The sequence below is a fragment of the Myxine glutinosa genome, chromosome 8 (assembly GCF_964187855.1).
Source record: "Myxine glutinosa chromosome 8, kmMyxGlut1.1, whole genome shotgun sequence".
NCBI classification, from domain to species: domain Eukaryota; kingdom Metazoa; phylum Chordata; class Myxini; order Myxiniformes; family Myxinidae; genus Myxine; species Myxine glutinosa.
The window spans coordinates 95,780,066-95,804,322 of record NC_136268.1 but is presented as its reverse complement, the minus strand read 5'-3'; the positions used below and the strand labels follow the sequence as shown (position 1 = coordinate 95,804,322).

The 24,257-nt window shown below is 49.3% G+C and overlaps 1 protein-coding gene across 3 annotated transcripts in view; it reads left to right on the top strand.

Moving 5' to 3' along the window:
- HMCN1 (hemicentin 1) overlaps window positions 1-24,257 on the top strand; it is a 451,947-nt gene that overhangs the window by 388,375 nt on the left and 39,315 nt on the right. For 2 of the 3 annotated variants that reach the window (XM_078783554.1, XM_068124884.2), the window contains 2 exons: window positions 3,356-3,481; window positions 6,599-6,727. In XM_078783554.1, coding sequence (XP_078639680.1) covers window positions 3,356-3,481; window positions 6,599-6,727 — 255 coding nt within the window. The remainder of the gene's footprint in view (window positions 1-3,355; window positions 3,482-6,598; window positions 6,728-24,257) is intronic. The other variant, XM_078783553.1, reaches the window with a different exon arrangement.

Sequence of the window (24,257 nt, the reverse complement as noted above, 5' to 3'; positions counted from 1 at the left end):
GCCCGTTCGTTGGGGGTCATGCTGCACCGCACCACGGCCTACCACCCCCAAGCCAACGGGTTGTGCGAGCGGTTTCACCGCTCCATGAAGGCCGCACTCATGGCCGGCCTTCAGGACGACGGTTGGGCCGACCGGCTGCCGTGGGTCCTTTTGGGCCTTCGCACGGCCCCCAAGGAAGACCTCCAGGCGTCCGCCGCCGAGCTCGTCTACGGCCAGCCGCTCCGCGTCCCGGGCGAATTCGTGCCCGACGCGACCAGTCCCTGGTCCGCAGCTCGCCAGCGCTCGGACCTCCAGGAGGCCGCCCGACGATTTGCCCCCGTGCCGACGTCCCGCCACGGTGGCCCCCAGTCCTACGTCCCCCCGGCGCTTCGCACAGCGGAGTACGTCTTTGTGCGTCATGACGCGCACCGGGGGCCGCTGCAGCCGCCGTACGACGGGCCCTTCCGGGTCCTGCGACGGGGCGACAAGTCGTTCATCGTCGACTTCGGCGGCCGGCCGGACCGGATTTCTGTGGACCGCCTCAAACCGGCGCACATGGACGTCGACCGACCACCACGGTTGGACCTTCCTCCGCGGCGAGGCCGCCCCCTGTCCACAGTTCCCCCCGCTCGACCACCCACCACCACGTCCGACCCCTCCCCATGACCCTCCAGGGGTCGCTTCGGCCGGGTCATCCGGACCCCCCTTAAATTGACCCTGCCGGTGCCGGTCGATTCTGGAGGGGCGTGTGTAGCGGTTACCGCTGGATGCACACAATCGCCTTGCACCGGCCAGAACACGGCCAGACGCGCCTCTCCCGGGCATGCCCGGACTCACTGTTCCCAGGCACGCCCGAACCTCCCGGGAACGCCCGCTCTCGCCTTTCCAGGGCTCGCCCAGAGCGTCCGGGCATGCCCGCTATCGCCTTTCCAGGGCTCGTCCAGAGCGCCCGGGCACGCCCAGCCTCGACTTGCCAGGCCGCAGCCAAACACGCCCGGGCAGGTCCAGACTCGCCTTTCCAAGGCTCGCCCTTGACACCTGGGCATGCCCGGTATAGCTTTTGCCGGGCAAACTTCCCGACATAAATGTGTATATATATTGCTGCCCGATAAACGGGCTTGTCAGAATACCTGAGCTGTTTTGTTTCAATAAAGCAACTCGGACGAATTCCGTCTTTGGTCGCGTCAATTCTTTCGACTCGCGTTGGAGCGCAGTTCCTTCAAGACAATCTCGGTGTGAATCCTACCTCTGCCCTCTCCCCCTCCCCCTTTCCATGTAACAATATATCTAATGAGTTGTAAATATTTATTCCTGAAACTTTATTGTATTACTTCATTTGCGTTGAACATCATCCTCCAGTATCTTACTATAATTCACCAAATGTCCGTCCGTCTGTTCGAAGGTACCGCAAAAACGGCTCAACCGATCGCAACGATATTTTGGGTGGGTATTCCTGGGACCCCTGGGAGTAAAATAGGCTATATTGTTTTTCCAATTTTCCCAAACATGATGGAATAATATTTACCGATATGAACAGTGATGTGGCTTTTGTTGAAATTCTACAAATACTGTTTATTCTACGTACCAGGAGAGAGTAGATCGACTCCTGACGAACTCTTCCTATATAAACGTGCGGCTCCGAAGTAACATGGCAGCGTGTGCAAAGCAACTGAGAAACAGGTGTAGCGGCCGCTTCCGTGTTACAGATTCGGCGCGCACTCTTCACACATAAACGTGCGACTGAGAAAGACACGTGTAGCGGCCGCTTCCGTTTTGCAGAATTCAATCTTTTTTTTTCGAAATGGGCGCCATGTACTGTTTAGATTTTGATGATTTACCTGTGATATGATTCAACGGATGTTTATATTGTTGCGGATATGAGGACTGTATATTTTTTTTGATTGTGTGCTTTATTATTATTATTGTTTATTCTGCGCCCCCTGCCTCCGGAGCTGTGTAAAGGTGAAAGGGCATCCCATAATTAGTCCACAAGCATACACGTCAGCCAATAATAGAATACCCCTGTTCGATAGTTATCTCTTATTCTGTGTTTTAGAGTAAGGCTGTGTCTCCCATTAATTGAAGTACTCCATTGCACCAGTGAAAGAGAATAGATCCCCTTTCATTCCCATCCCCAAAATCTCCATTTCCTTTCACAATCCCCTTTCGTCATTGCCAAGCCTCGATTGCCAATTACATCCCCTCCAAAACCACCATTGAACATGTGCTCGGGTCGGGGAAGAGGGGCGTGCCCGCCCGTCGTCATCAAGGGCGGAGCCAGAGGGTCGCGTGACCAACCAGGGCCGAGGTGAGCACACCGATGGGCGTGTCCAAAAAGGCCGGCGGCTTGATCGCTGGAGGCGCTATAAAGGCGCGCGCGCAAGAAGCGTGGGTGTGGTCGGTGGTGAGGAGTGAGTGGACCAAGAGAGAGAAAGGGTGGTTGGACCAAGAAAGAGAAAGAGTGGTTGGACCAAGAGAGAAAGAGTGGTTGGACAGGGAGACGTGCAAGAGTGTTGTTGAGTTGAGGGTTTGGACCAGACGAGTCAGACGAGTCCTGGCAAAGCAAGCGGCGGCCACAGCAGCAACAACACCCAACAGCCGCTTGGGGCCTGGACGGCGGTTTTGAGCAGGGCCGCGAAGGAACGGCGGCTGCTAAATGCGCCGATCGTGCTGCAGGACCCCCTTGGACCTTCCTCTCCCTCCAGCCATCCACCTCCTGCCTTTCCACCCTTCTTGTGTACGTGAGTTTGTTCTGTGTGTCTTGTCCCTGGGTATTTAATTAAGTCTGTATAAGCTAGTATTTGCACTGTGTCACCTGCGTCTTATGTGTTGTAAATAAATGTGACTGCTTTCTTTTTGCTTGTGTGTATAATAAATCCAATTACTCTTCTGTCCGTCTTCTCGTCTTATTCCTTTTTGCATTTCGTCGTTTTAGTCTTTTCCAGATTGGGCAGCTGCGGTGCGATACGGCCAAAGTTCTGGGTGAATCGGGTGAGTCGGGGAACAACTGTTCGGTCGCGGAGCCTTCGCTTGGCAAACAACATCCTAAACCGCGATCAGTAACAATATGAATCGTTTAAAATAAAAAAGCCTTCAATTTCTGATATTTTGCCTTTTCATTTGGGCCTCCCAATTGAAGCCCCGCCCGTAGGGCGGGTACCGTTGCTAGTGGTGTAAATTTGTTGTTGGTGCTGTTGTTTATTAATGCAGTCACAGCAACATTAACTTTGTGATATCTATCACTTGATCATTCATCCAACAGGAGTAATTTTAAAGAACTTGTGAATGTTTAAAGAAGTGTCTGATAGTTAAAGTTGCGAGAGGGTATTGCTGGTGGTTTTACTTGACAGAAGTCCATGTTGTGCTCTCTGTGCAGACATTAACGAGTGCCTTCAAGGTGTGTGCCATTCGGCCCAGCGATGTCAGAACACTCGTGGAAGTTACCGCTGCATCGACCTGTGCCTCCCTGGCATGTTGCTTGCTGACAACGGTACTTGTGTGGGTAAGGAAAGCAACAGCTTGAGTTATGATATCATTTGCAATACAATAATGGACTCTTGTTCATTATGCAATGTCTTACAATGTTTCCTCAACCATTAACAAGCATACTAGTGAAAGCCATTTTTTAGCCTCGCATGTCTAGTCTCACTCTACAAGCTTGTGACTTGAGCAGCTTGGAGTTGAATCACCAGAAGTGCATTCCACTAGGTTGAAGGACCAGTTGGTTTCACATATTCCCCAGCTAAAAACTCACCGCCAAAGGCTGGATGTCTTGCTGGCCTTCCAGAAGGATATAGGCCCAATTCTGTTACAGGTGTGCAAATACAGCGAAGCCATTCACTTAGCCAAAGCTGCAGCAATGATACATCAGGAGATGCTCAACCACAAGTCAACATTCGACGAAATATTCCACAATGGAAGCATTGAATAGGCTGTTCCACCATCACTGATCCAATTTTTAATCAGTTATCCTCATAATCCAACATGGTGCGGACATCAAGTCACAGATTTGACATGGTGTGTCCAAATATAATCTTGCTATGGCACATTTCTTGCAGTACAACTGCTTCACCAAGTACATAGAAGGAGCACAGGCTCACAAGCACTCGAAGGATTGTGAGACTCCATTTGCTGTACACGTGGGCATGTATGTATTTGCTTAAACTATGAAAAAGCAACTCATCGACATGGCCCATGAACCATGATCCAACCACCTTATGACAGAGTTCTTGATATCTCTGCCCAGTTGGGGAAGCAGTTGTCGCTCAATATGTGGAAGATGGAGTCGTCTGCCTACCAGTCTTGAGAAAACAGTTGTTTACGACTTCTGCAATGAACATTCAGCTATTCCACAGCTGCAAACAAGACATTTGTGGTGAAATTTAGAATGGAAGGTCGAACTACAAGTCAATTACAAGAATATCAAATTGTGGAGAATTACTTTTTTGAGATTTTGCCCACCACAAAGGCAAGGACCACTCAAAGTGGGGCTACACAAAGGAAAGTATAGATATTAAACAGAAAGGTGGAATCTGTTGACCTTCCTCTTCAATTGAGGGAGGGTGGGATTGAGCGGAAAGCAGGATGCAGGTAAACTGTTCCAGAGTGATGCAGTGCGGGAAAAAAAACAACTAGAATTACACCTCATAGTCTTACACCTTGGAACAGATACATGAATAAACTAGAAAGCATCTGAAAATGCAAAGCCGGTCCACGTCCGTTTATATTCAGAGGTCTTCTTTTTCTTCCATATGCTAAAAATAATGAAAACAATAAAAAAAAAATACAAAACGAAAATTTCTGATTTTATGCAGCCTTGACCTTTGAGCTTTAGATCTAAAAAATAACCCGCTTCTAGCTTTTGATTGGTGAACCAATTCCATGACCCAATATGCAAATTCTTTAAATTTCAGGTCAATTGGACGAAAATTGACGATGTTATGCAACTTTTGACCTTTGACCTTTTTATCGAAAAACAAACAAACAATCGATTCCTACCTTTGGATTGGTGAACCAATTCAGTGACCCGATATGCAAATTCTATATAGTTCAGATCAATCGGGTGAAAATTGGTGATTTTGCACAACCTTGACCTTTGACCTTTTGGTCTTAAAAAAAATCACCTTCTAGCTTTTGATTGGTGAACCAATTCTGTGACCCAACATGCAAATTCTTTAAATTTCAGGTCAATTGGATGAAAATTGATGGTTCTATGTGATGCTGACCTTTGACTTTTTGAGCTTTTGACAAAATTATTAATTTGCCCTCTCCATATTATGATAATAAAGCTTTGGTGAAAGTTTGATGACAAAACTCAAATGGTAAAAAAGGTACTGCCCGGACAGACAGACAGGCGCACACACACACACACACACACACACACACACACACACACACACACACACACACACACACACACACACACACACACACACACACACACACACACACACACACGTAACTACAAAAACAAAACCCGTCTCCTGCTGTTAAGTGGACGGATAATAACAGATTTTTTTGGAATATGAGTTACTGAGTGTTGAAACTAGTAAAATCAGTTTCAGCATGTTGAAAACATAAATCGACACCACGCTCACTTACAGTAAGTTGACCCACTCCATCCATTTATATGTAAATGAGTTTTGGTCGGTGAATTTGGCGGCCATCTTGAAAAATTGTCGCCATCTTGGATTTTCAAATGTCCAATCCAGGTATATTGGAAAAGTGACCTGCATAGAATACCATACCAAATTTAATGCTTGTATCACCATTTGCATGACTCACCTGAAAAAATCCTGTTATCTGGCCCACTAATTCAACATTATTTGAATCTCCTGTGATGAAGCTGATTCAATTGGCCTATCACTTTCCCATTGCAGACAGGTCTGTGGTCTCTCTGTCTTCTACAGCCTCCTTCTGGTCTTGCACTCTCTACTCTTTCCGTACATGATATCGATACTTGTACTGTTGATGCCTCTCACTGCAGCTTGCTCAGACCGACATGGGTTGCAAAGTTCAAATCTTATAAACTTTGTTGATTTGTTCGTTTTCTGCATTGGCCAAATCACGATGTGGAATTAAAACCTGAAATCCCACCTCAGTAGGCCCAAGCAGGCCGCATCGTGAGCTTTAGCCATCACACAGGAGTTTCCGCAATGATCACATTGACCGATTGGGTGGTGACATGATGTTCTTGGCTTGGGCAGCTGCGGTCACTTGAAATTGGAATGGGAAAATGCTGTGGTGCTGTCTTTGATGCCTCAGCATGATAAGATAGCAGTGTTTTAGTGGTCGCTAAACGACTTGTTGTGACCATTTGGAGCCAAGTCCACAGCAGACATTTCCATGGCGTGATCTGTTTTGATAACGAGTATTATATGAGGGTTACTTTATTTGAAACTGCAAGCATGCCCATTCATTTTCCATCCTTTTTTAAATAGCGTTCGATGTCATCACGTATGGAATACATTTAGTTGGGTGATGTTTGATACTATTATAAAGCTTTGTGTTCTGTTTTGCATTCTGCGGAGATGGTAAATCCATCTCCACGGCCTTTGTACAATGTACACCATGCTGTGGCTCCTGTGGATCACAGCACGTACCATTGGTCCTGTCACAGATATTGATGAGTGTTCTATGGGCACACACGAATGCAAGTACAACCAGGTGTGCGAGAACATGTCAGGCGGTTACCGCTGTGCTTGCCCGCAGGGCCTTCGCTCCCAAGACACCGACGGACCCTGTTTGGGTGAGATTATTCATCCGTCATCTCTCTCTCTCTCTCTTCTCTCTCTTCTCTCTCTCTTCTTTCTCTTCTCTCTCTCCCCTCCACCCCACTTGATAAACTCCCTCTGTTTCTATTCCTCTCTCAGAGAAAGGCTCAGAGATGAGTAAAGAACAAGAGGCCTGCAAATGGTTGCAATGAGAAAGCAAAAGGACAGCAAACAATGTCCATTTAATTTACTAACACTGTTGTGTTTGCTCAACATCAGTTATCAGTCGCTGTTTATTGGTTATCAGTCGCTTTACGCACAAATTGAGCACAGTGCTCCTTGTCTAGCAATATGTAAGGAGAGGAACATTGTGAGAAGCAATAATTTGGTGTTGGATAAGTGAATGGCTAAAATATTGTCGTGTCCCTGGGGTTACGACCCCAAGAGGACGAATGGCCAAAACGAGCTTTAACTCTGAGGTGTATACCCAACTTGGCGGTAGTGACACACGCGGGAAGGTTTGAGGTCTTACCTGATCGGGAACACACGCAGGGGTTATCCGATCCCCACAGAGACGGGACAGCAAAATCCACAATACAAACTCCCTCCCATAAAGGTAAGGGTAAAAGTGTCCAACTATAGACGGTAGGGCCAATAGTTCTTTGCAGGTAACGCAATAATTTCGTTCGGGCCTCGAAAGTGCCCGACTGTAATACGCAATAACCCTCTCCACTCTCTGTGGCATTTGTGACAGCACAGCTCCAATTCCTTCCTGGCTTACATCAGTATCAAAGATGTAATTGTCAGCATCCGTCGGGTATGCCAAAACCGGGGCCTCTACCAGACGTTGTCCTAGATGATTGAATGCCTCGATGCAGCTCTTTGACCATACAAATTTGGCTCCTTTCTCCATCAATTTGTGCAAGGGTCTCACAATTTCTGCGAAGTTTGCCACAAATCTGTAGTAAGAGCATAGGCCCAAAAATCCTCTGACTTTTTTTTTTTTTTTTTTTTTTTTTTTTTGTATACAAGATCGAGGCTCGTGAAAGAGCGAACATTAATCACACAGAAAGACAAACCGACACATAAAACATATAACATCGGGAGCGGTAGACAAGATGGGGAGAGAGGGGGAAGGACACAAACACAACATTTGAGAGCAGGGACCGAGAGACATGGAGACATCGAGAGATCTCAGAGAGGGCGAGGGCTTTGGGGGGGGGGGGGGGGGCATGGGAAGGGGGCGGTGGGAGAGGTATAAAACATATGGACACTGCCAGTACTTCCAGGAAAGAAGTTGGAATTTCAAACAAGGTGGATCTGGGGTGAATTAGCGGGGGTAGAAAAGATCAAGGTTTTGGATGGGGGAAGATAAGAGATGGTGGTGAACAGCTGTTTTAAAGACCTGGAGGGAGGAGTGGGATTGAAGGGAGTGAGGGAGTTTGTTCCAGAGGCGGGAGAAAAGAGGAATGAAAGAGTGAAGGTGAGCAGAGAGCCGAGATTTCGGCAGTTTAACCATCAGAGGGTTGCTGGCAGATCTTGTGCGACCTGTAGGAATATTTGGGGGACAGAGCACAGAGAGAGCTGGGGGTGCAAGGCCGGAGAGGAGTCGGTAGAAGACAGAAAGACCACCTACCTGCCTGCGGTGAGTGAGTGAAAGGCCCTCAGAGATAGCTTCATCGCGGGAGATTCCAATAATTCTGAAAGCTTTGGTTTCAACAGCGTGAAGCCGAGCTAGGTGTGAGGCAGGAGCACCGGCCCATAGGGGAGAACAGTATTCCATTGAGCTGCGGATGAAAGCCTTGTATGTGGTGAGGAGCTCAGGTGTGCCGAGGAAGGACTTCGCACGACGGAGGATGCCCAGTCGGCGACTGGCTTTGGAGGCCAGCTTGGAAATGTGGTTTTCCCAAGAAAGATCATGGCAGATAGTGAGACCCAAAATCTTGAGCGACAGAACTTCTTGGAGAGGATTGTTGAGAAAGTAGATGGGAGGGTTGTCCAGTCGATCTTTTCGGAGAGACATAGTAAGAGTGTGAGATTTGTCAGGATTGAAAGACATGTTCCACTTGTTTGACCAGTCTGTGATTTTGTCCAGGTCTTCAGAGAGTGAGGAGGCAGCAGACTGCCGATCTGAGGGAAGAGGAATGGAGCGGCAGAGAGTGGAGTCATCAGCAAAGAGATAGAGAGGATTTTCGAGAGAGTCAGAGAGATCATTGATGAAGACCAGAAAAAGCACGGGGCCCAGAACACTGCCTTGGGGAACTCCAGCCTGAACAGGAAGAGGAGATGAGAGAAACCCATTCAGGGCCACACGTTGACGACGACTAGAGAGGAAGTCCACCAGCCATGCGTGGAGATTTCCATGGATACCAAAGGAGGAGAGTTTGGTGAGCAGAGCGGGGTGCCAGACCGTGTCGAAGGCACGTGATATGTCGAGGGAGACAGCTCTAATTTCCTGTTTGGCATTGAGGACCTCCATCCATTGTTGAGACAGCAGAAGCAGCATGTCCAGAGTAGAGTGACCTGGTCTGAAACCAAATTGATGATCAGAGATCAAGCCATTGGAGAAGAGGAAAGATTTCATATCCGAAGCAATGATGGATTCCATGACTTTGCTGATAATTGGGAGAAGGCTGATTGGTCTGTAGTTGCTAGGATCTGTTTTTGCACCTTTTTTGTGCAAAGCGGTGATGTTGGCTGATTTCCAAGCAGATGGCAGTTGACCTTGAGCAAAAGAGAGGGTGAAGAGAACAGAGAGAGGGTGAGATAGAGCAGCAGAGCAGGATTTTAGGACCCGTGGGCTGATGCCGTCGGGTCCAGTTGCAGAATCAGAGTCGAGGGTTGACAGAAACTTTTCCACCTTGTCAGGAGGAAAGGACACGGAGTCCAGGAGCAGCAGGGTACGACTGGGTATGGTGGGTACAGAGAGGGATGGGTTTGGGACACAAGATTTAGAGGCAAACACAGAGTTGAGGCATTCAGCTTTTTCATGTGCGGAGTCAGCTGTGTAGCCGTTTGAGGTAAGGGAGGGGATGGAGGGGGAACAAACACCAGAAACGGATTTGACCAGACGCCACCAGGATTTGGAAGAGGGAGACAGATAAGAGAGTTCGGTCTTGAGAACGGAGAGATATTGTTTCCTGGCTCTCCTGAGGGTGGACACACACTTGTTTCGGGCTTTGTGAAAGGAAATGAGATTTCCTTCCGTTGGATTTGCTTTCCAGGAGACGAAGGCAAGTTGTTTCTGGGCAACAGCCTCACCACAAGATTCCGTGTACCATGGACGGGAGGAAGGGTATGACAACTGAAGACGAGATGGGATAAATCTGTGCATGAGAGAGAGCAATTTACTTTGGAAGAATTCCCAGGATGAGTTGATGTCAGAGGTGGTAGAGATGGGAGACCAGTCCAGATGATTGATGGCTGCTTGAAGACCGTGCCAGTTGGCCTGAGTGAAATGCCAGACTCGTCGACGCTGAGCAGGCTCCCTGAGGATGGTCAGAGAGATGTCCACTTTAACAAGGACATGATCAGATGATCCGATCGGAGCAGAAGAAGAGCAGCAGACATTTTCAGGGAAGTTAGTCATAACCAAGTCCAGAAGAGAAGATGTTCCGTTGACTGAGATCCGGGTCGGGAAATTGACAGATTGTGTCAGTCCCAGTGAGTCGCAGAAGTCCTTTGCTGAGGAGCCATGGCTGGTGAGAGAGGTACCCACACCCAGCCAACTGGCATGATGACAGTTGAAATCACCACATATGAGAAAGAGAGAGTTGGGATGAGTAGATAGAAGTTGGTCCATATCATCAGACAGCGAGATGTAGATGGAGTCATCACTGTTTGGTGGACGGTACAACACACATATGAACAAGAGGTGGGAGCGAAGGGGAAGCCGTAGCCAGAGGTATTCCTGGGGGTGAGGTGGAGAGAGTGCAGTGCAGGGCGAGTGAGGAAGAGAGTTTTTGATAAAGATAGCAACCCCGCCTCCAGGACGAGGCTCAGGTCTATCATACCGGAGGAGGGAGTAGCCCGGGAGAGATACTATGGAATCAGAGACATCATAAAGGAGGAAAGTTTCTGTTAAGCAGATCACGTCTGGTTTGACAGAAGCAACCTGTATGGAGAGATCAGTTAAGTTTGAACGAAGGCCCCGGATGTTTGAGGTCCATACCGTTAATGAAGAGGAAGGGGGAGCATCAGATACAGAACAGGGGGGAGGAGGGGTAGGGTAAGATGTGGAAGAGGTGGAAGAGGTAGGGAGAGCTGTTGAAGGTGTGTCAGAGATTTCAGAATAGCTCGGAGAAAGGGAAGGATGGGGCGGACAAAAGGTTTGATGGTGATTGGGTGAGCCACAATGAGGTGTTATTTGAGGAAGGGGAAGAGCGAGGCAGAAGGTTGGGGGAGATGGAGGTGAGAGTTTGAAGGGGGAAGAAGCGGGGAGGATGCTTTGAGGAGGGGGGGTGAGAGGGGGGAAATTGAGAAGCAATGAGGGTGGGGAGATTTGAAGGGGAGGGGTGAGGGGGGAGTTTGGGAGGGAAGGGACAAGGGGAGGGATTTGAAAGGGATGGGATATGGGGGAGATTTGGAGGGGAGGGGTGAGGCAGGAGTCTAGGAGGGGAGGGGCGAGGGGGCGTCTTGGCGGGGAGGGGTGAGGGGGTAGTTTAGGAGGGAGGGGGCAAGGGGGGAGATTTGAAAGGGATGGGTGATGGGGAAGATTTGGAGGGGAGGGGTGATGGGGAAGATTTGGAGGGGAGGGGTTATGGGGAAGATTTGGAGGGGAGGGGTGAGATTGGATTTTTGAAAGTGTACGATTTATGGGAAACGAACATTTATTGCAAAATGAGTTTCTTGTGACCTTCGAGTTAAAAATACGTTTAAGGACGCTGGATGGAGGATGGAGTGCAGGAGAGTTTAGGGAATGTAGAAAAAAGGCACTATAGGAGATGGATATTTTTTTTGGGATGAATTGATTTGGTGAGCAAGTCGAAAGCAGCCTTTTAAAGAAGAAGAAGAAAAAGGTGTTATAAAATATGACGGAATACATAACTTGAGGGGAAAGTGTAAACATTGAAGGTTAATGAGTGAAAACTATCTGGGGAAATGGGGGAGAAACACGTGGTCGAAGAACGAACGAACGAATAAGAATGAATAAACGAATGAGAACAGACAAGGAAATGTTTTTTTTGTTTTTGTTTTTGTTTTTTTTTGAGTTGAGATTTACACAAGGAAGTAGGCTATGGGTGAAAAGACTGGGAATACAGAGAACGAAAGTTATTGGATCACAAACGACGGACCGCTGAGAGAAAAACAAAGCCTCAAGGTTGTACAGTGCACACTGTACAAGGCCTCAAGACACGACACGAATTAACACGATTTTCAATACAGGTATGAAAGATTTGCACCGAAAAATCTTCGTCGGGACACAATATACGTACAACACCATAAATAAATACAGTTTTAACGAAAATACAAATGGGAACAATCACTTAACTTCGATTTCAAATCGTTTGCGACGCGGCAAAGGCCTTGCTCGCGACACGGCAAACAGACGATCAATTTATGAAAGATAAACACCGAGAAACAACCAAAGTTGCACACAATAGCTTCACACACCGAAAGATAAATACAGTTTCGACAAAATACAATTGTGAACAGACTTAACTTCGAAAAACGTGGAGACCGTGTGGAGCTTCGAAAATCCCTCCCACCGTCCAAGTGGCCAGCAATGAGTCAACATGATTGAGCTGGCGATAATCCACACAGAACCGAGTGGTCCTGTCCTGCTTTTTCACCAGCACAATGGGTGACACCCAAGGACTCACGCTTTTTCCATTTTTCTCACCTGTTCTTCTGCCTCCTCTTTCTTAGTGAAAGGGAGCCGCCATGGCGGTTGGCGAACAGGCCGAGTCTCACTTGTATTAATTTGGTGCCTGATGAGACTCGTGCATCCACCATCCTTGGGGGGGAGAGAGAAAACATCCAAGTTCTTACCACCCAAATTGTGCAATCTCTCTACCTGATCTGATGTTAGGCCCTCTTCGGAGCGTGTCATCATGCCCCGCACTCCCTCGGGCCAATCCATTTCCCCTGAATTTTCCCCTTTTTTCGGCTGTACTGGCAAGCATGTGGATCCGCCTCCTCCAGTGACCTCAACTACCCTAATACACTTACTACGACAGCTCCGCCCCTTACCGTGCGAGGGCTATCGGACAAGTTGAGCAGCCGAACTGCCAACATAGGCCCACGAGTGTCCACAAGGGTGCGACCCACCATCAATCCTTCAGCCCCCTGTGAGAACCACGGCTCCATTAGCCCCAGCTGGCCAATGTGGTGAGCACCTGCTGCTAACTCCACCATTACCACGGCCTCGGACCTGGGAGGTACAGTCACAGTGTGTGGCACCTCCAGCCACGTCCCCTGCACCTCCTCATCATCCCCCAGTCCAACCAATTGCAGCCTCTCAGTGCCCAACCACATATGACCTCGCCCAAGGTCTAGTTGACAGTCGTGTTAGGAAGCTCAATCCCAGAAGACATTGGTCGTACACCTTGGCCACCCATACCACCACATTGACCTCCAGACTGCCCAACTCTATCCCTACAACCCCGCGGCCCAATATTGGCACCCGTAGCCAGTTGAAGGCTGTGTCCTACCAACCTATCAATTTAATCCCAGCCTCCAACACTTTGGTCTAACACACTCGGATTAATGATGGTGTCACTGGCCCCATTGTCTACCACAGCTTCACAAAATTCCCCCTCAATTTTGCATCTAACCCTCAGATTACCCGTGCCAATGTTTCCGCAATTTACTACTTGCACCAAAGGAGGGCACTTCTACACACACTTGCCATCCCAGCCGAGCATGACCCCGTATGCTTGGCTCATTCTAGTTTCCCAAACACCCTACTGCGGCAGGACCAGTCCGAGGCAATGACCCTCTCCCCAGAACCTGCGGTCCTTCGGGAGGTCCTCTCCTCTCTAGCCTGTGAAACCTGTTGGGAGGTTGCGACCTAGGTGGTTCCTGACAACACCGCTGCACGTGTCCTCTTCTCCCACACCTAAAGCAAGTCCCCAGGAACCGACCCCTCTGGTACCCAGAGGGAGCACCCCTTTCTCCTGGGTCAACCCCATGAGGATTGGATCGCCCCGATGGCGAACCCGTACCATACCGCTGTGACTCACCCGCTGCCAATTTTCCCCTGGTCAAACTTGACAGCTGGCAGCTGATTCCCCTCAGCATTCGGGCAATGGCCGATTCTTCCGGCTTCTCTTCCCGATCCCGTACCTCTACCTGTCGTACTGTAACAGGTGCCCTCTCTGATGCCTGGTTCCACCTCCTCAAAAAGGTCAGTCTCGCCACGCACTCCTCTGCTCGGTACACCCTGGCCGGGTCTTGAAACTCCACCAGAGTCCAGACCTCGGGGTCAGGAAGAGCTGTCATAAATTTTTCTATCGCCAGATTGTCCCATGCCTGTGCTCGTAGTTCCCTATGTGCATTCCTCACAGATTGATAAATACCCTGGGCCAGTTCCTGCAACGTTTCGCCAGGTCTTAATTTACGATGCAGCAGCTGCGCCCTGACCTGGTTGCATCTTGCACCCGTCCCAAACCTATTGATCAAGGCGTCGCAAATGCCCCGACTGGTGAATATTCCCTCTGGGACAATGTTTAGCACGTCTGCGGCTGGCCGCCGCAGTGTCGCCACCAGATTCCCCATGCGTTCCCGCTCTTCCCAACCATTGAGTTGGGACACGCACTCAAATTGCATCAGGAAAGCCTCTAAACTCCCTGGCCCGTCAAAATGCACAAGGGGAATTGCTTTTCCAGAGGCTCTTTTCCCCTACTCCTCCATGTCCAAATCCGGCCCATGGCCAAAACACCCCCCCCCCCCCAACTGGGTATGCAATTTCAGAGCCTCTGGTGCCCAAATGTGGCTCGTAGTGAGAGTCCCCTGGGTCCCCTTAATCTAATCCAGTAGATGCTGAACGGACCAACTCACCTCGTCCTGCAGCCCCTGTTGGAACCGAGCAACCTCTCCATTGATGGTATTGTCCCAGGTCTCCAGCCGCTCCTGTAATATCTCATTAATCTTTTCCCCCGTCAATTGCGGCCCCCACAGGCCTTTATTAATAACCACCCGCTCTTGTTGAGTTACACAGTCCTCCAATTCCTTTACCTCTTCAGCCAATTCAACCCCCTGTCGTTTAACGAATCCCCATTCCTCTACCTGTTGCCGCATTCTGGCATCCACGCAGGTCCGATAGTCATCCAGGTCCTCAGTTACTTTATTGATTCGTTTATTAGTTGCTCCAATTTTTTCGTCCAAGTTTTCCCCCATTTGGACAGCCTGGGTATTGCCCTCTTCGATTTTTAATACCATTTCCTCCCGTTTTGACTCAAATTCTATCCCCATTGCCTTCTCCATTTCCCTGAATTTAGTCTCCATTTTTATCTCAAATTCACCCAGTCTGTCCATAATTTGATTATTCATTCTTCCCTCTATGTCAGTTGTTCCCAACCTTTTTGTATTCGCGACCCCTTTCTCAAAACCCCGAAAGACACGCGGCCCCCCTGCCATCAGCCGTTTCAGTTTTTAAAAAAATTCTGAGAAGGAAAAGGGAAGAAAGAGAAAACAATCATTAATTCATCAATTTTTACAAATTTTACGACAATATTCCTTGCACATTATAAAATTCGGGTAATTTTTGTTAGTTAGTCAAACCAAGCTCATCATTTTTTCTCACTGCCATCCATCGTCACACAATCCATGATCGTCATCACTAACATATCATCATCTCTCCAACCTAGCTAGTGGGATGGTTGGGGTTGCATCTGAGCAGCGAGTCTTGGAATTCGTGGCGGGGTGTTTGTAAGAGCCAATCTCATGTCATCCTCGACATCCAATCTGTTCACAAAGGAGAACAACGGAGAATCTTTGATTTCATCCAAAACCTGCTCTTTCACATCCATAGACATATGAGAAATACGCCTCTGAAGAGTATTATTCGGGAGGGAGGAGGGGGAGAGGGGGAGGGGGGAGGGGGGGGGAGGGGGGGAGGGGAGGGGAGAAGGGGAGGGGGTAGGGTGGAGGGGGAAGTGAGGGGAGGGGAGGACGGAGGGGGGAGGGGGAAGGGGAGGGCCAGTCAACAATGACGTTGCAGTTCTCATGGTCGGAGAGCAGCACAACAATCGCGACATCGTCCTGCATCTTCGCAACAGCACGAAGCGGATTTTGGAGACTCACTGATCCTGTGACGCTCTCCAGTACCGGCGTTGCCGGGCGGGGGAAGGGAGACCCGTACATTCCCAACCCGTACATTCACCCTCTCGACTCCAGCTCACTCGGACAAAAGCCTCGCACAAATTACACCGTGAAGGCCCAATGGCCATGTCTATGCCACAAATCAAGTACGTGAGCGAGTCGGGCGCACTGAATTGAAAATATATAGAACACTCATACTCCGTGAAAAGTGAAGCCGCCGTGTCGCCATCTTGGTTAGCACGACTCGACCAACTCGCTTCGTGGATCTCATTTGTTTTGAACATGTGAATTACATGCGAACGCGTAACTGTGAGTTTATGGCGGCAAGGAACATCACGTGATCGCTCTGAGCGAATCAGCGCGCTGCTCTGCCACCTGCTCAGATTCCGTGTATAATATTCCTCGCTGAAATGCGCTGAGGTAAATATGAATAAAAAATATGGATCTCGTAAAGATGAAAGAAAAAAAAACCTATGTGGTGTGAATGGCAATGTTCCTCGCTGAAATGTGAAAAAACGCAATCGCTTTTCGGTCTGAAATACGTGCGAATGCGTAACTGAGTTTATGGCGGCAAGTAACATCACATGATCGCTCTGAGCGAATCAGCGCGCTGCTCTGCCACCGCCTCAGATTCCGTGCATAACATTCCTCGCTGAAATGCGCTGAGGTAAAAATATGGTAAAAACATATTATGAAATAATTTTTTTTAGGTCGGCCATGTTCTTCCCAGGCTCAATGGCCATGTCTATGCCAAATATCAAGCACGTGAGCCTCTCCGTTTAGGAGTCTATCGATAACATTACACACACACACACAAACTGTGTTATATATATATATATATATATATATATATATATATATATATATATATATATATATATATATATATATATATATATATATATATATATATATTGTTACGGTCCGCGGATTAGATGTTATTTTACCGAGCGGAGGTATAACCACGGCCGAACAGTTGTTCCCCACTAAACCCGATTCACCCAACGTTGGCCGTATCGCGCCACAGCTACTCAATCTGGAAAACTCTAAAGCGACCGAATGCAAAGAGGAAGACGACGTACAGAAGAGTAACGGGATTTATTACTATTTACACACATAAGCAAAAAGAGCAGTCACGATTATGTACAGGGACATGAGACGCAGGTGACACAGTGAATTCCTTATACAAGCTTAATTACCTACCCAGGACAGAACAAACAAAGACGACTCACACGGGGAATTGCAGAGTGGATTGGCTGGAAGGAGGTGTGTGGCTGGAGGGGGAGGATGGCACGGAGCTGGCTGGAGCTTGATCCCGCACGGGACGTCGGGCTGGACCTCGACGGCCACTGATGCCACCGATCCTGTCGTGTGCGCGGGATCACGGGTCGGATCACGGGTCGGATCACGGTCGGAGCCGACGTGCTGGTGGGGGGTCTGGCGTGACGGATTATCTCCTCTCTCTTTCTTTTGTCCAACCACTCTTTCTCCACCGACAACTCAACGCAACCACTCAACACAACCACTGACCTCCCCTGACGACCAACTCAGCTCTTGTCATGGACCTCTCTTTTCAGACTCATCTCCTTGTCTCAGTAAAAGTGCATCTTCTTGGGGGCGTCTCTCATGGGTTATATATAGCCCCACCCTTGAACCTTTGCGAACCTCCCCGATCGCTCTTCCTCCGCCCTCTCAAACCAAACCCCTCGTGCTCGGTTGGTTGTTCGGGGCTGGCTCACTCCTCCCCTCTATGACGAGGTGGAGACACGCCTTTCTTCCCCAACCCTGCCTCGTGGCCAATGGTGGTTGAAGAAAACCGCCCAAAATGCAGTTGGCCATTGAAATGAAATGAAAGGGGATCTACTCTTATTTCACTTGGTGCAATGGAGTATTTAAATTAATGGGAGACACAGCCTTACCCTAAGACACATAATAAGATATAAGCTACTGAACAAGGGTTTTATCGGGTCCTGCAATGTGGTGTTTATGGAATAACTACCGAGACACCCTTTGACCTTCACACTACGGAGGTATTTACAAGGAATCATTACATTTTACAGAGGGTGATATTTACAACAATTTACTATACAATACAACACAATAAAAAAAACACAATCCTCATATCCGCAACACTGCACCCTCCTCCTCTTAGGCACGTCCCGGGCCTACTACTTTAATTTAGTGTGACACGTAGGTGTAGTTCCCTCTACTTTTAACCTGACCCTGAGTGCGACAGTTTTAAAACATAAATAAATGTGTCCCACTGCTCCATTGCACCCTGCCTCACAGACTTACGCCCACAGTTAACCGAATTGCGGAATGGTTTTCAAACTACACATTGACGGTGGGGAGCATTATTTACAATTGACACTACTTTTATTTACAAGACTAAACCAGGACCTGTGATTGTTCTTTCTGGGGGGGAGACAGTCTGCTCTGCATCGACGCACCATGAAAGCACCCAAAAACGCACCAATACACCCCCAAGCACCAATCGGTGCAGTCAACATTGTTCAATGAAAATAAAAACAACAACCCCTAACTCTGCAGGTGATCTCTTGCTCTTCGGCTCCCTCTGCTGGCTATTATTATTTCTTCCAGTTGTTGTCATTTTCTTTGCTGGCGGCCTATTTGCAATAAAACTTGCCCAAATGTGTCCATTTAATTCATTTTATTTATGGCCCACAGGGCTGACAAGTGTGGTTCACCTGTGGGGCATCGGTGCCCTGTGGCCAAGGTCCGCCAGCAAGATTTCGGGCCCTCATGGCCGGTTCCAGCAGAGGGGCCAGGCCCCAACCAATGGGGTCCACCAGTGGTGCTCGGCCACAGACATGTGGTCCATAATGTGGTGCATCGATGCAGACAGCTGGTTCTGGGAGTTTCGGGCGCACAATGGAGGACTCACGCACGCTCCCCTCGGCGCCCAATGGCGCACACGTCATGTGGGAGACAAAAGGGGGAAGACAAATGAGCGAGGGGTAAGGTCACAAGGGTACACATCAAACAAGGCAATGCAAGGCGAAATGCGTATGGAGAGCGAAGTGAGAAAGCTCGTCCCTACTGTACGTCACCCCCCCTGTCACCTACACTACCCTTTCCCTTACCCCATATTTACAAAATCTACACATTTACAAATTCGTCACTACCGTCACGTCTTCCCATATTTCCCTTATACCAAATTCGTCTTCACAATCCCACTATCCAAAATTTGCCATCACCAATTCATCATCAATCCTCATAAGGAGGAAGAGATGGAACATCAACCACAATGTCACACCCACGTCATGATGCGTCTCACAAACCAGACCATTTGCACAAAAAAAAATAATCAAAACAACCTGGCATGGTATGGAGTACCTGTCACCTCAGGTGAGTGGATGCAGATGGTGCGAGGAGACTCCAATCCTAACTATCCTCTAAATGACTTTAACACACGTTACACTACCCGGGGTCTTTCCCTGCCAATCCATTGGCCAACTTACACTATGGGTTCTAAAAACCAATTCCCATTGACCAAACTGTGTGCTGCTCAATTTGGGGTCTCACTCCCCCGATTCATCTCCCGGTGCCCTTGCACAATTTCTGGGCTGTGACATGTAGCTCTCCCAGCAGGTCTACCCACCTGCACACCTCCACCACTGCAGTTGCCACCCGAGCTTACCTAGCTCCTCACCCTAACCTAACTAACTGGGGAAGGCCCCTCCTGGCTCTGTCACCCCACTCGGTGCCCTCTGGCACTGGGCTACCCGGGTCCGTCCTCCGGATCCTCGGGCCCCATCCACAACAACTACTACCGGCTCCCAGAGCCCACTTGCGGCCTCACCTGGCCGACATCCTCACAGTGGTGGAGTGCCCAAACCAACTACACACACTAACAGGCTACACGCCCAGCCATTTCCACAACACTAATGCACCCATCCAAATACCATTCTTTCACCTCGCACCACAGATGCCAATATCCAACCACAATTTACCTATACCCTCTACCGAACACTTACACTACCCGCCCCGGGTATTCGTGATGGGGGTCCACTCTTCCCCCATTCACACCTTCGCACCATCCACTCCACTCCACAGTTTCCATCCTACTCACTCCACGACCATCCATTCCAATACTCCATTTATTCCACACTCCATGTATTCCACACACCTGTTGGTGCACACCTGTGCACTCACACCTGGTGCCACCTGCACCCTCCTTCCTTCCTGGACCATTTGGTCAGCACAATAATAATAATAATAATAATGCATTTATTTTATATAGCGCTTTTCAGGAAGCCCAAAGACGCTTTGACAGAGTGCAAAACATAATGCATAGCAAAACATAAAGACAATTGCAAAAAAAGAAGAATCAATAGGGAAATATTCAAAGCACAAAGGAGGGAGAAGGAGAGGAGATAGTCAGGGGTTAGATGCTGTGGGTTAAATGTTGAATGCAGTGTTGAACAGGTGGGTCTTGAGTGATGTTTTGAATGTGGTGAGTGAGGAGGAGTCTCTGATGGTGTGAGGTAGCGAGTTCCAGAGGGTGGGAGCAGCGATGGAGAAGGCCCTGTCCCCCCAGGATCTAAATTTGGTCCGGATGGGGGGGGGGTCAGGAGGTTGGTACCAGCAGAGCGGAGGTTGCGGGTGGGAGTGTGTCTGGAGAGGAGGTCAGCCAGGTAGGATGGGGCCAGGTTATGGAGGGCTTTGTAGGTCAAGAGGAGGATTTTGTACTGGATTCTCTGGGAGATGGGGAGCCAGTGAAGCTTGTAAAGGACGGGGGTGATGTGGTCACGGGTCCGGGAATGGGTGAGTAGACGGGCAGCGGAGTTCTGAATGTATTGGAGTTTATTGGTGATTGTTGAGGGTGAACCATAAAGGAGGCTATTGCAGTAGTCCAGACGGGAAGTGATGAAGGCGTGGATGAGTGTTTCTGCAGCCACGGAGGAGAGGGATGGACGGAGACGGGCGATGTTTTTCAGGTGAAAGAAGGCTGTCTTTGTGATCTGTTTAGTGTATTTGTCGAAGGAGAGGGTTTGGTCAAAGATGATGCCAAGATTCCGGATGTGAGGGGAGGTGGATACTGGGAAACCGTCGATGTTGAGGGCAAAGTTATGGGTGGACTTGGTGAGCGTTTTTGGGCCAATGATGATTATTTCAGATTTATCACAGTTAAGTTTGAGGAAGTTGATTTGAAGCCAGGATTTTATTTCAGTGATGCAGTTTGTCAGGATAGAGTGGGTGGCGGTGGACTTGGTGGAGATGAAAAGCTGGATGTCATCGGCGAAGCAGTGGAATTGGAGACCATGACGGCGGATTAAGTGACCGAGGGGGGACAGGTAAAGGATGAAGAGGAGGGGGCCAAGAACTGAACCTTGGGGGACACCTTGGGGGAGGGGAGCAGTGGGGGATTTGCAGTTATTGATGGAGATGAACTGACGTCTGTCAGAGAGGTATGATTTAATCCAAGAGAGGGCAGTGCCGGTAATGTTAAAGGTGGTTTCAAGTCGGGTGAGGAGGATGGTGTGATCGATGGTGTCAAAGGCGGCGCTGAGGTCGAGGAGGATGAGAATGTTGAGGTTGCCAGCGTCAGAGGAGAGGAGAAGGTCGTTGGTGATTTTGAGGAGAGCAGTTTCAGTACTGTGGTTGGAGCGGAATCCGGATTGGAATGTTTCATACAGGTTATTGGCAGAGAGGTGATGTTTGAGTTGAGTGGCTACAGCGCGTTCCAAAACCTTTGACAGAAAGGGTAGGTTGGAGATGGGTCTGAAGTTATTTAGGGTGTCAGGGTTTAGTCCAGGTTTTTTCAGAATGGGGGTAACAGCAGCAATTTTGAGGGATGGTGGGACGATGCCTGTAGACAGGGAGGAGTTTATTGTTGCAATGATAAGTGGAGAGAGAGCAGGAAGGGAGGCCTTGACAAAGCTGGAGGGGATGGGGTCAAGAGTGCAGGTGGCAGTTTTCATTCCGATGAGGAGTTCAGAGAGGTCAGTAGGGGAGACTGGGGAGAATTGAGACAGGGGATGGCAGGATAAGGGGGGGCAGGTGGTTTGAGGGGGAGCGGGTGCGGCGGTGGTCAAGCTGTTGTAGATGTTTTCAATTTTGCGTTGGAAGAATGAAAGGAAGGAGATGCAGTTGTCTATTGTGAATGACTGGGTGGTGGTGTTCAGGGGGCTGAGGAGTTTGTTTATTGTAGAGAAGAGTGCTTTTGGGTTTCCGGAGCCAGAGTGGATAATTTGAGAGTAGTAGGCGGAGCGGGCGCGGGAGAGGGCATCTTTATAGTGTTGTATGTGGTCCTTGTAGGCCTGGGATACTCATCACTATCACTCTCACTCATACACTGCTCCATACACCTGTCCAGTTGCACACCTGTGCAATCACACCTGTTCAATCACACCTGTTCACCCTACACTTCCAATCCTCAACCACACGGCATCATCTCATCTAACTACTCCCCTCTGAAACTTGCGCTTCCCAGTCGCCCCTTTAAACTATTGCGCTCCCACATCATTATCATCCAAACTACCCTCTCTATGTCCCCAGCTACCTGTCCAATGTAGCTACCTGACCTTACCGTTACCTAATGTCAATCTTCTAGGGCCCTACACACGATATATCCTAACCCTCCCGGGCTAGTTTTCACTGCCATACACCCCATAAACCTAGTGCTCCTTTGCCCCCGTGTGAGGGATGACGGATTGGCCATCCCATCACATGGGGCATCTCTTACTATAAATTTTGCTCGTCCAATTTCAACAAATCAAAAATTTGCCAATCACTGTACCATTACCAATCATCACTCTGCCAATCCTTTGCCAATCATCAAATTTTGCCTTTTTCTAATTTTGGGTCCAAAATACTATCTTCGTCATCACAGTCTACTTACTAGTGCCTCTCGGTGCGCCAATTCACGTCTACAGCCCGGCTTCGTACAGCCGAGCAATGAATGCGGGTTGTTTGGTGCCAGCGGCTGGATACGTCCCGCATTCGGTGCAGGGAAGGACGCTTACCCGGGCCGAGATCCCACGCACCACCTCGGCACGGAGCCATCCTATGGCCCGATCTCGACCTGCCGGCACGTCTCAACAAAAAGGGGTCGCCATGACGACCCTTCCTATTGGGCTGCCCGCTCCGCCTAGTGGAGCACGGACGCGGCCGTTCAAAGCGAGGCCCAGCGTGGATCGCGTACGGCGGTCCTTTCGAACCCACCGTGGTTCGGATCCCCGCTGGTCCTCGCGGCACGCGAAGCTGCCCGACGCGCACCGAGGGCCCGATTCGGCTAAATGTCGTTCTAACCGCTAACCCGGTTACCGTCGATGCCTCACCTGCATGCTTACACGCATACGCTACCCCTTCCTTGCTCATAGACCCAGCTGTTCCCATGCTCCTCGTCATTGCACCTTCTCTAACACACCCAGGTACACTCATTCCGCTCACAGACTTGGTCACATACCTGACCACCGAACACCTTTGCACACACTCGTCGCTCGCACCCCTCACCAACACACCTCTTCGCGCCCCCTTCTCGGTCACCTCCTCTGTGACAATCACAGGTGTGCTCTCACTCGCACACCCAACCACGTGCCTCACTACTAATTCCAGCGTGCATTCCCATACATGCTCTACCATTCCAGGTGTGCTTCCTTCCATTCCAGGTGTACATCCTCTCTCACCTGTCACAACCAACTCACGCTCCGTGTCACTCTCACTACTTTCACCACCACTCTTGACAGCGCACTCACCCTTACTCTCGACAGCGCACTCTTTCCTCATGCACCCGTCCGTTACACACCTTTCTCGCGCACACTCTTGCGCACACTCTCCCGTTACACCCTCTGTAACACTCACCACAGGCATGCATTCTCCCTCACTCTTGACAGCGCACTCTTTCCCCATGCACCCGTCCGTTACACACCTTTCTCGCACATCCTCTTGTGCACACTCTCTCGTTACTTCCTCCGTAACACTCACCACACCGCGCTTCCATGTGCTCCCTCGCACACGCGCTACGACCGACTCACTCTTGACAACACACTCACTCCTTGGCGCGCACTTTTTCCTCACACACCCCAGAGTCGGACATTCTCGCACACCTCCTCCTTCGCACACCGTACCTGTCGCACACTTCACCAACGGCCTCTCACGAACACCCGGATCCAAATCAACCCCCAAGCCGACTGAAGCTTTCCTCACATCATATACATTGCCGAATATATCGCCACTCACCTTGGCACCTCGTCTCCGCACCTCCTTCACCACCTGCAAACTCTTTATTTGGTTAGTGAGCACAACATTATGAGTTGAGCACCGACCTTGTACATA